The following is a 13,963-nucleotide window of genomic DNA, read 5'->3' as shown; positions in this document are numbered from 1 at the left end:
ATCATTAAGCCCGAAGCTTTTTATTCTGATAAAACGACCTGTCGATTTGCGCGAATTTAAGTGTACTATTCACACACGTCGCTTTTTATCGAAATAATATGTCTGTGAAGCTGTACCCCCCACCATCGAAAATCAAGTTCGGAATAGGTCAAAAATTTTGCGCTAATTATGCGCTAATTTTGCACCCTATTCCGAAATTTAGCGCTCCAACCGTTTAGCAGATTTAAAAAAAAAATGGGGGGTGCAGCTTCCCAGAAAGCTGAAACGAATTTAAGGGCGCGGCGCGCGGTCTTCCGCGACGTTTTGATCATTTTGACTGACCTAAGAGTGAGCGCAAAATTCAGTGTGAACATATTTCGAAACTAGAATGTCTAAGGATTATTTTGATACCATTATTAATCGAGTGCATAATTATTTGACGCTCTTGATAACGAATTTAAGGGCGCGACGCGCGGTCTTCTGCGACGTTTTGATTATTTTGACTGACCTAAGAGTGAGCGCAAAATTCAGTGTGCACATATTTCGAAACTAGAATGTCTAAGGATTATTTTGATACCATAATCAATCGAGGTTCCTAATTATTTGACGATCAGGTAATTTACTTTAGTGTGCGGCGCGCTCTAATATTGGAATTAACGCTCTATATTCGAATTGACGCTATATTTTAATTTTTTTTGGCTCTATTGTGTAGTGCAAAATTAGCGCAAAATTTTCTGTTCACTTATTTGTTGTGTACGTGCCCTGTATATTTTTTTTTGGGGGGGGGAAGTTGCAGCTTTCTGGGAAGCTGCACCCCCCCATTTTTTTTTTAAATCTGCTAAACGATTGGAGCGCTAAATTTCGGAATAGGGTGCAAAATTAGCGCATAATTAGCGCAAAATTTTTGACCTATTCCGAACTTGATTTTCGATGGTGGGGGGTGCAGCTTCACAGACATCGAAATAATTCAGTTTTTTGATAAGGAAGATTTTTTTAATATGCCGATATTTATACGTTTTATTAATTATGTTTCTTCAAATATAAATATATCTAAGTATTTTTAATAAAAAAAAGCAGGTATTAATTGCATATAGATTTTAATTTAAAATGTTAAAGTATCAGCATATAGATATATTGCAAAGTATCAACATATAGATAAATTGCGTGATTTTGGATTAAAACTTTCTCATTACAGATCTTCACATAAATTTAAGCGTTTTAGAGATCAGTTCATTTTAAGAACTCTCAAAATTGAATTGAGTGACCCATATAGAACTGTTAGTCGTTCCCAAAAAGAGATATTACATCTTAGGAGAAGTATCATGAACCATGTTCCAGTGAGATATTGTAATTCCTTTTTTGCGAGACAAGAATGCACGTTTCATAAACAACATAATTAATATAAATTAGATTAAATTGGTTGATTTTAAAAAACAAGCGAAGGAAATGTAATAACATTAAACCGCGCTGCATTATTTTGTTGTCAATGAAAAACAAAACAATCTTGATAACAACAATGATGGGGTTATTAACGAATTTAAATTTTCTTTTCAAAGTAAGAATGATGTTCCATTGAGTGAGTAGATGGATGTTAAAATTAAAGTTAACGAATTTATTGACGACAATCCTGAATCTTCTTTGTTCAGTATAAAAAATGGATGGTTCGTTAACTTGTCTCGATGTGAGATTCCAAAAAAGGTTCAATTGTTGTTGCAATTGGTTGACAATTTTTCTATACCTTCGGTACTCCATAAAAGCACATTGATCGAATTTATCAAGAACATTGAGAATAATTTTTGGAAATTGCGACACGCTAACATTTTAAAGATCAGAAATTTAGCTATTCCGATTTTAAGAAAATTTCTGTCATCAACAACGAATAATTTTACAACTAATAGATTCCTTTCTTGTTAAATACACGACAATTTATTAAGAATAACTCAAACATAATTTTTACAAGAGCAGACAAAGGGAATATCACGGTGGCGTTAGACAGAAATAGTTATATTAATAAAGTCACTCAAATGCTGCAAGATCCTAACATTTACACCAAGCTGACGAGAAATCCTTTTTAAACAATTTGACAAAAAACATTCGAGAGCTGCTCATAAGATGGAAAAAGAAGAATTATATTTCTGATCAGACGTACAAAAAAGTCTCATGTAGTGATGGAATCTTACCGAGGTGTTATGCTTTGCCGAAAGTGCATAAACCGGGCAATACTTTTAGGATTATTATATCATCTATAGATAGTCCGGTATATTCTTTGGCTGTCTTTCTACATGACATAATATCCAATAATATGGAGAGACCAATTAGTAAAGTGGAGAATAGCTTCCAGATAATAAAAAAACTGAGAAACATGCAGATTCCTGATAATTTCTCCTTAATATCGTTGGATGTGGTTTCCCTGTTTACAAATGTGTCGATAGAATTAGCCATATTAAGTGTAGATAAAAGATGGGACTTTTTAAAAAAAGCGACAAGTATCCTGAGGAATGAATTTATGAAAGCAATTTCATTAGTATTAAACTCGATGGTTCTTAGCTTTAATGACGAATTTTATCACGGAACTCCGATGGGGTCGCCTCTCTCTCCTATCATTGCGGGCCTTGTATTGAGCGATTTGGAGACAGAAGCGCTTAAGACCATAGGTATAGATTTACCTTTTTATGTTAGATATGTTGACGATATTATTACGGCAGTCCCTTCTGACTTAATCGAATCTATTGTAGCAGGGTTCAATTCATTTCATAATAGACTACAATTTACGTTGGAGGTGGAGGGGTGATACAATAAATTTTTTAGACATAACGATTATCAAAAATGGAACTGGTTTAGAATTTGACTGGTATCACAAACCAACTTTTTCAGGTAGATGCTTGAATTATTTATCTACACACCCCATTATGATTCATAAAAAAAGGCATAGTGATGGGTATGACTGACAATTAAATTTAGAAGCTAAAAGATCATCAATCAATATATCAGAATATTTTTTTTATTTTAACTAAAAATTATGGCCATCTGTAGAAACAATGACGATCTACATTTGGTCGCTATTATTCCATTACTTGTAACCAGAGTCGAGCACTTGTGACCCATCTCGAGTGACTAACGATCTGATGAGATGGAGAATGATTGATCGGATATACATACATATATACATTCTTGACTATTAATTAACTTTACTAATACGATGACGGAACAGTACACAAGTTTCTCGTGTAATTTACTAATGAAATGCTATGCGATATCGTTATAATTCGAATATACTGTATTAGTATGTATGCATAATAATATAACATCAAATAAGAAATATAGAAATTATACGTTTCGCGGGACATCTCCGTATTCAAATCCACTTTTAGAATACCAACGTTTCGTGAACATTCACTTCATCAGGGCGAAGAACAGCCTGATAATATATTACGCGAAATTAAATTGCGCACAATTTCTGTACAGAAAGTGCCCGTGGAAGCCTCAAGAGAGTGAAATAAGAAATATAATACATATAAAAATGATAAAGGATAATATTGATCCTGAAATTTGGATCGACCAACGTCTAATTACAGAGTTACGTAGCATTCAAAATCAAGTAATTCTTGCGAATTAAACTTTAGGGATAAACTTGTAATAAATTAAAACCTTATCCACCCATTACGTTAGGTAAAGTTAACCTGACGAACGCAATAGTTTTTAAATAGATCGTATTAAATTATTTGGCTATTGATAATACGTGCTGAAGGAAATTACTAGGGATGCACCGGATCGTAAAATTATCGGATACCGGATATCCGAGAAGGCAATTTCTTCGAGTCGGATATCCGACATTTTCCGGATATTCAATCGGATTTCGACAAAATGTCATAAAAAAAAGCCTATAGGGAAAAAGATTATAATTTTGCGATAATGTATAAGAGGTCTGTTTTCTGTGGCTGAATTAGTGTACACTTTTGGAACTTAAAGTGAGAAAGATATACGTTCGATATTTATTTAAAGCGAGAAAGAGAGTTCTAGAATAGTCTAGTGCAGGAACAGAAAACATACCAAAGATATTATATATAGCATCATGAGAGAGAGAGAATTATTCTTAGACCATATGTATAAGAAAAAATCAACAATTTAATGATATCAAATTTCACCGGATACCTCCCCGGATAATAGTAATATCCGGCTGTCCGGTCGGATAGTAAAAAAGTGCCGGATAATACCAGATACCGAATACTTTCCGAATATCCGGTGCATCCTTAGAAATTATATAAATAACGACAATTAAATACGTACATTTAAAATAGTACATACATGCTTTCACATTGTGTCGTGCATATTCATTGAGTAAATATATTGCAAAAAACCATTACAATTAACGAATAACTGACTATTCATTTTCAAATTTCGATAATTTACGGATAAATATCAAAGGAGAAAATATCAATAATTTATATAGATGAATATCAAAGGTAGATATAAGATATCTTAAAGACATTACATCTTTAATAACCCTGGTATCTCAGATAGCAAAGGACGTTCAAAAAGGATTCAGTCGTATGTCATCAATTTTGAGTTTATTTTAAGATGCAAAAAGAATTCAGAACTTTTCAGAAAAATAATTTTTTTCCATCTAAAAGTGAACTTAGAATTAATGACATATGATGGAATTCTTTTTGAATTCTTTTCGAACTCTCTATGCTATTTGGGATCGCAGTGTGCTTAAAATCGACAATTTTTCAAGGCCCATTATGACCTCTAAGATGAAAACTGCGCGGACTAAATATCGACCCTCTACCAGTTTGTTAAGCGCCTTCACCCTCGACTTTCTAAATTTAGTCGACTCGATCGTTCGATGCCATTCTTTTTACTTACCCCCGAGCAAGTCCACCGCCAGCCTAATCGTGTTAATTTTGTAGCCGCTGGTTCCTTTGAAACTGTGTGGATGGGGTTCGCCGCACTGTTCCCTTTGATTCCCGTGCCACACCGCCAGTGATTAACCTGAGGGAAAAAGGTGTGTAAATAAACTTTTACTCCATGTAGTCTTATTTCTGTTTGTCACGGCTGTGTCAAATAGCAAATTCACGAGGTGAATTCTTTGATGCGGGGACAAAATTGATTTCTCTTTTTTTCTGAAAGTCTAAGAAAAGAGCGTTGCAGTTAATTACGTTCAGTAATTATCTCGAAGTAAACCTTCTAATAAACCTTAACACAGGTTTCTTATTATATTTATTTATGCTTGCATAACAGCAACCGCAAAGAAGGGTACAAATTCAACATGATTTTCGACGAAATTTATATTGAAAAAATATAGAATAATTTTTATTCTTGGTCAATGTGACAAAAAATAATACTTTAATAAAGTATTGCGTTACTATTATTATTATACGCAAAAACAATTTTGCTAAAGTAGCTAAAAATTTAGCAAAATACAAATTTGAAAGTAATTTTGTTGGGCCATACGAAACAACATAAAGTTCAAAACTCGAGACATCAGACGTCTTAGGCCGGGTTGCACCAACATTATTTTGACTTTAAGCAAGACTCAAAACTCTCTCCATTTCATTTTAAAGCGAGAGACAAAAACAGAGAGAGAGAGAGAGAGAGAGAGAGAGAGTTTTAAAGCTTGCTTAAAGTCAAAGTAATGTTAGTACAATCGGGCCTTAAAGACAATGTATAAGATATTATATATAACATTATGAATATGCATACTTATTTCTAGAACATATGTATAAGAAAATATATCAACAATTTAATAATATCAAATTTCAACCGGATACCTCCCCGGATAATAGTAATATCTGGCTTAAAAGATATTTTCAGACAGATTTAAAAAGATTATCCTAAAAACGTTCGTCTTGTGTCCCGATTTTAGATTTTACATTATCTAGGATCAAAATATTAAATCATGATTGTGCTACAAAATTTACTGCCAGTACCAAAAATCTATAATGCATATCTACATATAAACTATACACTGTTCGAAATGAAAAGTAATATGTAATGGAGAAGTTCGTGGTCATGAGGTAACTGAAAAGTAATGAATGATTTAACTGAAAGCTATATTACAGTATAGTCTTAACCCTTACCGTACAAGATCGGGTCACTATAGTGACCGAGCGATTCCTATTCGTGTTAGTTTCTTTAAGTCTTTCAGTAATTATAAATTATATTACATTTTATTATTTTTCAAAATGAGTTTCAATATTCAATTGGAGTTTCAATATTTATTCTAAAAAGTTGAAAGTATCCCAAGTAGTAATTAGTGATCAATTAATAACGTCATACAATTTATTCCATTAATAACACGAAAATAATGATGTATTTTTTATGTCAGTTTATGACATTGTGTGATTGATAAGAAATATAAGAATTCACTTCATTTTTACGATGTTCAGATGTCAAGGAGCTTATTGTGGTTCTTAAAATGAGGTGGAAATTACAAAAGTAATTGAATTTACTAGAATATTTATAACTTCAACACCTAGCAAATTTGTTCATTTTTGTCATTTTCACTTCGTCTCCGGAACCGTATAGATTCGTCATAAGAATAACTAATTAATGACGTTAAATAGACGACACCTTGCTATCTGCGGCGCGATTCCGTAAGAGGCTCTGCACAATAAAAGGAACAGGGAACAGAGAATAGAGAATAAGAAATTCAACCTATCAGAAATCATGTAATGTGGAATACACAGTTTCTGATAGGTTGAAATTCTTATTCTCTGTTCTCTGTTCCCTGTTCCTTTTATTGTGCGGAGTCCCTATTTTTACACGCCTACCGACAGTTGTCGGTGTTTGCGCAGATATTTTATATGGCGAAAAAGCTGCGCGACAACCCCGACAACTGTCGGTAGGGGTGTAAAGACAGTTACGGAATCGCGCCCCTGGGATGTTAGTGAATTTTTAGATTTTTTGAACCATTCTAAGGCGTGTTCAGATTCCTATCCGAGTGCTGCCCAGGTGTCATGTCATCCTTGTCTAATGTACTATGAACAACAAGAATGGAGTGATACCTGGATCATGGGTGACACTCGATCGAGTAGGTACCTGAAAAGGTGAAAAAAATGGACGGATTTTAGTGACCCATATTTCGACAGATGCGTTACCAAATTGTATCTTGTATTGTAAGGGTTTAAATGTTATGAATTGTCTATTGCATGTATGACGTTGTCGAAGATATATACATATATGAAATACAAGGTTAAATATTTATTGATATCAGTTGCATCAGAAGAAGAAAATAGCATTGTCTTCATTTAAAGTATTAATAATTATGTATATATAACACTTGTCTTATTTTTTTACTTTTAAATACCCCATAGCTTAAACGTCACAGTTACAACGTTACAACGTCATCACAATAATTATGATTACGTTATGGTGACGTGCGAACGTCCGCTTTATCATAAGTGTGATGTCATAGCAATGTCATGATGGAAAAAGCTTTCACATGCTTTTTACACCATGGTGTTTGTAACATGTATTTTTTGTTATGAAAAGGCAGTTTGTAAAGGCAATTTACAGCAGGCCTGTCCAATTTGAGCTCCGGAGCCAATCAAACGTAAAGCCATCAACGCAAAAAGATTCCATGTAAGATTCCAGGGACTGTTGATACGACTGACTGACTGTTGGCTGAAGATACGTTCCGTATCACGCATGATGCGCATTCGTTGTCCTTGTTTAACATTTGGTGAGCAACAAGGATAAACGATACATTATGCGAGAAACGGAACGCACCCTGACTGACTGACTGTTTCAACACTTCGTAGTTCTAAAATCTTGCTAACATTGCAGTTTTTCACATCGATGGCTTTGTATTTTGGCTCCGGAGCTCAAACTAGACAGGCCTGATCTACAGTGACATCATTTTTTTTTTCGACTGTCTACGTGATGTAACGTTTAATATGGAGGTATACTTAAAATTTGCGTTTGTCTCGACTAACCTGTTACGTATGGCGGATTTAGACAATCAATCAAAAGTCGCGACCTCATTGTATTAACTCTTATTATAGGAACACTAATTTTTGTCTACGCGATTCACTTTTATCTGACGAAAAACACGAAAGAGAAACGGAACGATCCCACTTCAAGCTTCAAATGGCGCGAAATCAACATGGCCGCTGTATCGCCGCGCGAGCACTCACTGCAAGGATTAAGGTGTCTTTTCATGCTGAAGTTCGACGCTTAGCCCGGATCCTCATACGGGCAACAGCGCTTTGACACCGAACGCTGGTTGGTGAAAAACGGGCGATGGGGGTAAATTTTACCTCCGCAACTGGCTTTTCACCAATTAGCGCTCTGTGTCAAACGCTGTTGCCCGTATGAGGATCCGGGCTTGTTTTTAACATCAAAGCAAGTCACACGATAAAAATTGACGAATATCAAGATAAAATTTTAATAATTATACAGAATACCTCCCCCATCTCCGATTTCGATAAAATTTGGCTCATTCGACGCGTTTTTGCATGAAACGAAAGAATCTGGCAGAAATAAGCGTTGCTCTGCCCTGCGAACCGAGATATTTAACGTTAAAGTTGACGACTATTGAATTATTGGAAAGTTGACTACTAATGCTGGATTACTAATGCTGGATTCACACTGCATCCGATTTGCGTCGTACGGCGCAAATCGGATGCAATGTGAATCAGCTATACAAGCAACAGGCACAGGCAACAGGGAATAACGAGCCGTCCAATCAGACGGCTTCGATATTATATCTTCTGGGATATAATACCGAACTTACACACCAGGGGGTTGACTGTGTATCTCGAAATGAGATGAAAATTACAAAAGTAAGTAAATTTACCAGAATAATTTAATTGATCAATAACTAGTGAATTTGCTCACTTTTGTCATTTTCACCTCATTTCAAGATACACAATCGACCCCCAGAGCTCTGATTAGACAGCTCGTTATTCCCTATCGCCTGTGCCTATTGTGTTTAAGTCTTTAAACAAGGATTAAATGATACTCTCTACGTAAACGAATGCACCCCTAAATTAACAGAGAAGCGACAATTGCGGTCAATAATCAAAATTAATCGAAATTATCGATTATCGCCGCCATTTTCTTTCACCATGGATAGGCGAACTGTCAAAATGTGAGAGTAAGGTTAGCTTTCTCTTGAAAACTAAAATCGATCTGATCTTAAAAACATAACTTACAGAACATACAAACGATGAATTTTTTGGTTCCCAAGTAAATCCATTAATTTTCCGAATATTACTGACCCATATAGATTTTCTTTTTATGTTTGTGGGAAAACTATGCCTACCGTAGGATGAAAGAAAATGGCGCTGAATCACATGATTTAACAAGCCAATCAGATCATTTTCTCACTTCTCGCCTCTCTGTTAATCTAGGACAGCCGACACGAAAAATAAAGGTTTGTGCGCATGCACACAATAACGACAACGTCTCCCGACTGATTGGCTGCGTTCAGCGGACTCAATAGTGAGCTCTCGCTGTTACTGGTGTATTCTTTTAGATTATCCAATCAGCATTTTAGATCTGGAAGAATACATCAATAGCAGCGAGCGCTCACTCAACTGTTGAGTCCGCTGAACGCAACCATTGTAGCCCAGGCCTAATGCTGGATTCACACTAGATCCGACGTGCGTCGTACAATGTTCTGCAACCAATCAGAAAGTTGAATTTTATTTCGTATCGATGATACGAAGCAAAATCCTGTTCTGCTTTAATTACACAAATTCACTGCTTTAAAAATATAAATTCACTGCTTTAAAAACACAAATACTGTTAAGTCCGGATCTACAATAGGGTTTTAAGCCTTAAACCATAAGAAATGGGCGAATCACAGTCGCTTATTCTTCTCGGATTCGACTGTAATTGGTCAATTTCGTACGACTTAAGGCTTAAAACGCCTATTGTAGATCCGGAGTAATGCAAAGAATTTGTGTGCTTAAAACAGTGAATTTATATTTTCCTGCTCTACAACGGTTGAGTCTGCTGAACGCGACCAATGTGACATCAGCCTGCATCCGAGGTCTAGGGGTACGGTCAACGCGATGCTGCAAACGCTTTAAAGTGTTTTTTAATTGGTCAATTTGTAAAATTCTTTCTTCTAATTGGTCCATCAAATACTTCAAAGCATTTGTAGCGAGACTTTGACCACAGCCTAGGACCGATTTTAGCATCGTGGACATTGGACTTTAAAATCTTGTCGTCTGCTACGTGACGCACCATAACCCTTTCCAAAATGACACAAGTGTTAAACAGATTACTACTCAATAGGCATATTTATTTTTTGTCTAAAAACAGCAAAAGATTTGCCGGTCATAGCAAATGGCAGAATATAAAGCACACAAAGGAAGAAAATGATAACAAACGGATGTTACTGTTCAATCATCTGAAAATGCAAATGATGATTGCAATACAAGGTAATGTAATGTTTATTATGAGTTATATCATTTATTAAAATAAAATCCCATGTATACGAAACACAATAAACAGATTTTACTTGCGTAATTAATAACTTTACTTGAATGTATTTTTGTAACGTACTTTGTATGTGTGTTGCTTTAAAGTGCATTTAATTTTATTGCAATGAATAACACAGGTTAACACAAAAAATTTTATTAATCTGGAGATTAAATTATTTTATGTATTTTTATGTATTTTGACACTGTAAAACTGAATCCAATGTGGAAGATTGCTCCATCATGTCACAATTTTTTCCTATCAATGGAATATAGTTTGATTTTTCAGCATATTTAATCTGTCAACTTGCATCTTAACTTTATAAGCCTGTTTATTATCATTGAACTTACTTTCTCTCATTTACCTCGGTATATTGAAAACTAGACCATAATTGACTATTAAAATATAGAAAAATCAAGCTATTTTCTAATGATAAAAAAAATTGTAATTTAGATATCGAATTCGGTTTCAGAGCATCAAAATATATAAGAATCTCTGCATACATGATCAAATCTCTGGTTCAAATATCAAATTTTGTTTCACTTATGTAATTTTAGTTGCATTATGCGACTGTGAAAAAAAAACAATCTGTTTTAGAGGGTGGCACTACAAATCCAAGTAATAATTTAAAATTATCACAAGTCATTGAACGAGCTAAAAAGGTAAACATGCCTGTGGCATCGATAAAGTCTTTCCTCGACAAAATGGAGGCACGGAAAAACAAGACTCAAACAGGTGTAATAGAAGTTCGTGGGCCAAATGGTTATATCATGCTCGTATGTTATATAACAGACAATCCCAAGTTTTTCCTAACTGAGATTAATTCAAAACTTAAAAAAACCAAGTATGAACAATATGTATATTTCTAACATGTATAAATACCTATAAGTATTCGAAATATGTTATACAAAATATTAAACTTATTTTCTTAACTAAACTCCTTGCACCATCCATCTTTTGTTTTTGCTTCAATATAAGAAAAGAAGAAAAGTGGACTGTGCAAGAAGTTTAGCTGAAAAAAAGAAATCTAATATCTTAGGATATTTGAAAACAAAATTTTACTTTATTATACAAGATAAATCAGTTAAAATATTACAGATTTATATCTCGGAAACAAAGCATTTTAGAGAAAAATGTTTCATACAAAAGCTGTATGGTTTGGAGAGGGATATAAAATTGGTTTGATCTTGCAGAGTTTGAAGATTGCAAAATGATAATCATCAATTTCTTAAATGGAACCCCATATATTTCATTGCATATTCTAATAGCTTATCTCGAGAAATTTCTAAAACACTATAAAATATTTTTTCATTAAATACTTTTGGAGTTATAAGGCTTGAAAGTTACAGTGCCGCCGGTATTAGCATTACCACCGATGAGATACTATTAAAGATCCTCGGCGCTTTTGAAAATTCGCGTGCCTGTTAAAGCGATGTTAAAGCCTCCTGTTTTACCCACATTTCCATTCGGTAATCTCCGAATTGGATTTACGGATTGCAAAAGTATTATTACATAAATTAAAGTACGCACAAACAGAACCTCAGCTGTACTGGATTTCATGAAAAAATCGAAAAAAAGTTAAAAAATTCATTTACTTTTGGCTCTAATCTTGAACAGCATTCAAGAGGTTTTAGCCGTCGGTCGGACATTTTAGGTAATACTGATTCCAGCTGCACTGTAACTTTCATGCCTTATAATTTCAAAAGTACTTAACAAAAAAATATTTTATTACAGTATTCTGGAAAGCTCTCGAAGTAAGCTATAAGAATGTGCAATGAAATATATGAGGTTCGATTTAAGAAATCGATGATTACGTGATCTTCAAACAACTTCCCAAGATCAAACTAGTTACACGTTATCTTACGTCCCTTATACACCTTTTGTATAAAACATTTCTCTCTAAAATGCATTGTTTCCGATGTAAATCAATAACATTTTAACTGACTCATCCAGTATAATAATCTGTATTCAACATATAATTTTTTTATATACAATTATAAGAGCCATGAATTAATTAAATATTCCGAAATGTATGTCTCTCATCTAATATTTATTTTTTAATTTTATATAGAGGAAAAACTACAAATACTTCTGCCAAAAACATGTTTATTCATACAGGCAGTATCATAGTTGAAAAGAAAGGTAATTTGGAACAAGCTATGGAGGATGCTATTAACATTGGTGCGGAAGACGTAGAGGAATTCATGGAAAATGATATGGAATATTTCCAGGTATCCACTAAACACTTACTTTCTAAAGAATTATAAATAAAATCTTACTATAAATATGTGGCGAAGAACATACATATTTGTATATATGGAAAAAAATTTTAATTTATATATGTTTATTGTCAAAATTGCAATTTAGTTACTAATGTTTTCTTTGTTACAGTTTAAATGCGATCCGAAGCTCTTAAACAAAATAAAATGTCTTTTAAAAGATCGTGAATACTGTGTACTTTTAGCAGAAGAAGATTATACGCCACGAACTGTAATAGAATTAAATGAATCAGATTTAGAAGCTGTTTCTCATATTCATTTGATATAATTATAATTAAAGAACTATTTAAAAAATTCAGAAAATATAAATTTTGTATATTATATATTTTAAAAAATAAAACAAGAAATATAAAGTATATTTCAAGCTATTTCGATATACGACTTTTTGTCTAAAAAATCACTTTATTGAAATCACACATTATCAATTAAATAAATACAAATGTAAATAAATTTAATTTCACCTTATAATATAAAATTATATCAAACATTTTTTTCAAAAATTTTTTCAATATATTAAATAATTTTCTATTATTTAAAATTAATCAATATTAATTAGTGCATAATTTTTTAAAATATATATATTACATATATATATGTATATTTATATACGTACACGCATTTAATGTCAAATGTATAAGCCGTTTTTTAAAAAATTATGCATTTTGTCTATACATATATATTTTTTTAAATAACTACTATTTTTTTTATATCAATTTATGTGGTTATTCTGTTCACAAAAATATTAAGATATGATAACAAAATTAATCCTTTATGAGATATTTAATATTTGATCTCAATATGTGCCAAGCTAAAATATACAATATCTCGTAAATTTTTTTATATCTCTAACTTAATACTTTTATATGCAGAATAATAAGAGGCATCATATTATATAAAAAAATCGTACAGTTTTATTTAAAAAATGGAGGTGACCTTCATAAAATTTTTATAAAGCTTCCATCTAGAAAAAACGGATATAATTCCGAATGACTCCCGCTCGCCATTAATTTGCAATTTTGCACACAAATTTTATTTAATGTGAGAAATAAAAAACAATCTCAACTTCGAGAAATGAAAAAAATTTTTTATTTTACGACTTTTCATTCAGGTAGATCAACTTTGTGTGGAAAGTCGTGCGCCCCTTGACAGGAGGTAGGGTGGGAATCGCTTCGCGTAGAAGTCGTACGCTTCTAAGCAGAGGGAAAATGAGGTAAGTATTGCTTCGCGTGGAAGTCGTACACCTATAAGCAGGAGAGGAGATGGGGTGGAAG

At 33.3% G+C, this 13,963-nt stretch overlaps 1 protein-coding gene and 1 long non-coding RNA gene across 2 annotated transcripts in view; one reads left to right on the top strand and one right to left on the bottom strand.

Moving 5' to 3' along the window:
- LOC108771112 (uncharacterized) overlaps nt 1-7,991 on the bottom strand; it is an 81,892-nt gene extending 73,901 nt beyond the window's left edge. Inside the window, exons 1-2 of the long non-coding RNA XR_001940631.1 lie at nt 7,917-7,991; nt 4,846-4,971 (exon numbers count right to left, since the gene is read on the bottom strand). This is a non-coding gene — a long non-coding RNA (uncharacterized LOC108771112). The remainder of the gene's footprint in view (nt 1-4,845; nt 4,972-7,916) is intronic.
- Nucleotides 7,992-9,991: 2,000 nt separating this feature from the next.
- LOC108771110 (translational activator of cytochrome c oxidase 1) lies at nt 9,992-12,960 on the top strand. Its single transcript, XM_018523015.1, has 4 exons — nt 9,992-10,373; nt 11,011-11,257; nt 12,485-12,644; nt 12,805-12,960. The coding sequence occupies exons 1-4, from the start codon at nt 10,193-10,195 to the stop codon at nt 12,958-12,960; spliced, it is 744 nt and encodes a 247-aa protein (XP_018378517.1). The 5' UTR covers nt 9,992-10,192.
- The last annotated feature ends 1,003 nt before the right edge of the window (nt 12,961-13,963 follow it).

The sequence above is a fragment of the Trachymyrmex cornetzi genome, unplaced genomic scaffold (assembly GCF_001594075.2).
Source record: "Trachymyrmex cornetzi isolate Tcor2-1 unplaced genomic scaffold, Tcor1.1 scaffold1391, whole genome shotgun sequence".
NCBI lineage: Eukaryota > Metazoa > Arthropoda > Insecta > Hymenoptera > Formicidae > Trachymyrmex > Trachymyrmex cornetzi.
Note: the sequence above shows the minus strand (reverse complement) of the source record. Positions and strands in the feature narration are given on the sequence as shown.

What these genes read in the sequence shown, in the direction of transcription:
- LOC108771110 (XM_018523015.1), top strand. Translation starts at nt 10,193, where the DNA reads ATGACACAAGTGTTAAACAGATTACTACTCAATAGGCATATTTATTTT. An exon ending in TCAAAACTTAAAAAAACCAA is followed by an intron (nt 11,258 to 12,484) that starts GTATGAACAATA and finishes AATTTTATATAG; the next exon opens with AGGAAAAACTACAAATACTT. An exon ending in ATGATATGGAATATTTCCAG is followed by an intron (nt 12,645 to 12,804) that starts GTATCCACTAAA and finishes TCTTTGTTACAG; the next exon opens with TTTAAATGCGATCCGAAGCT.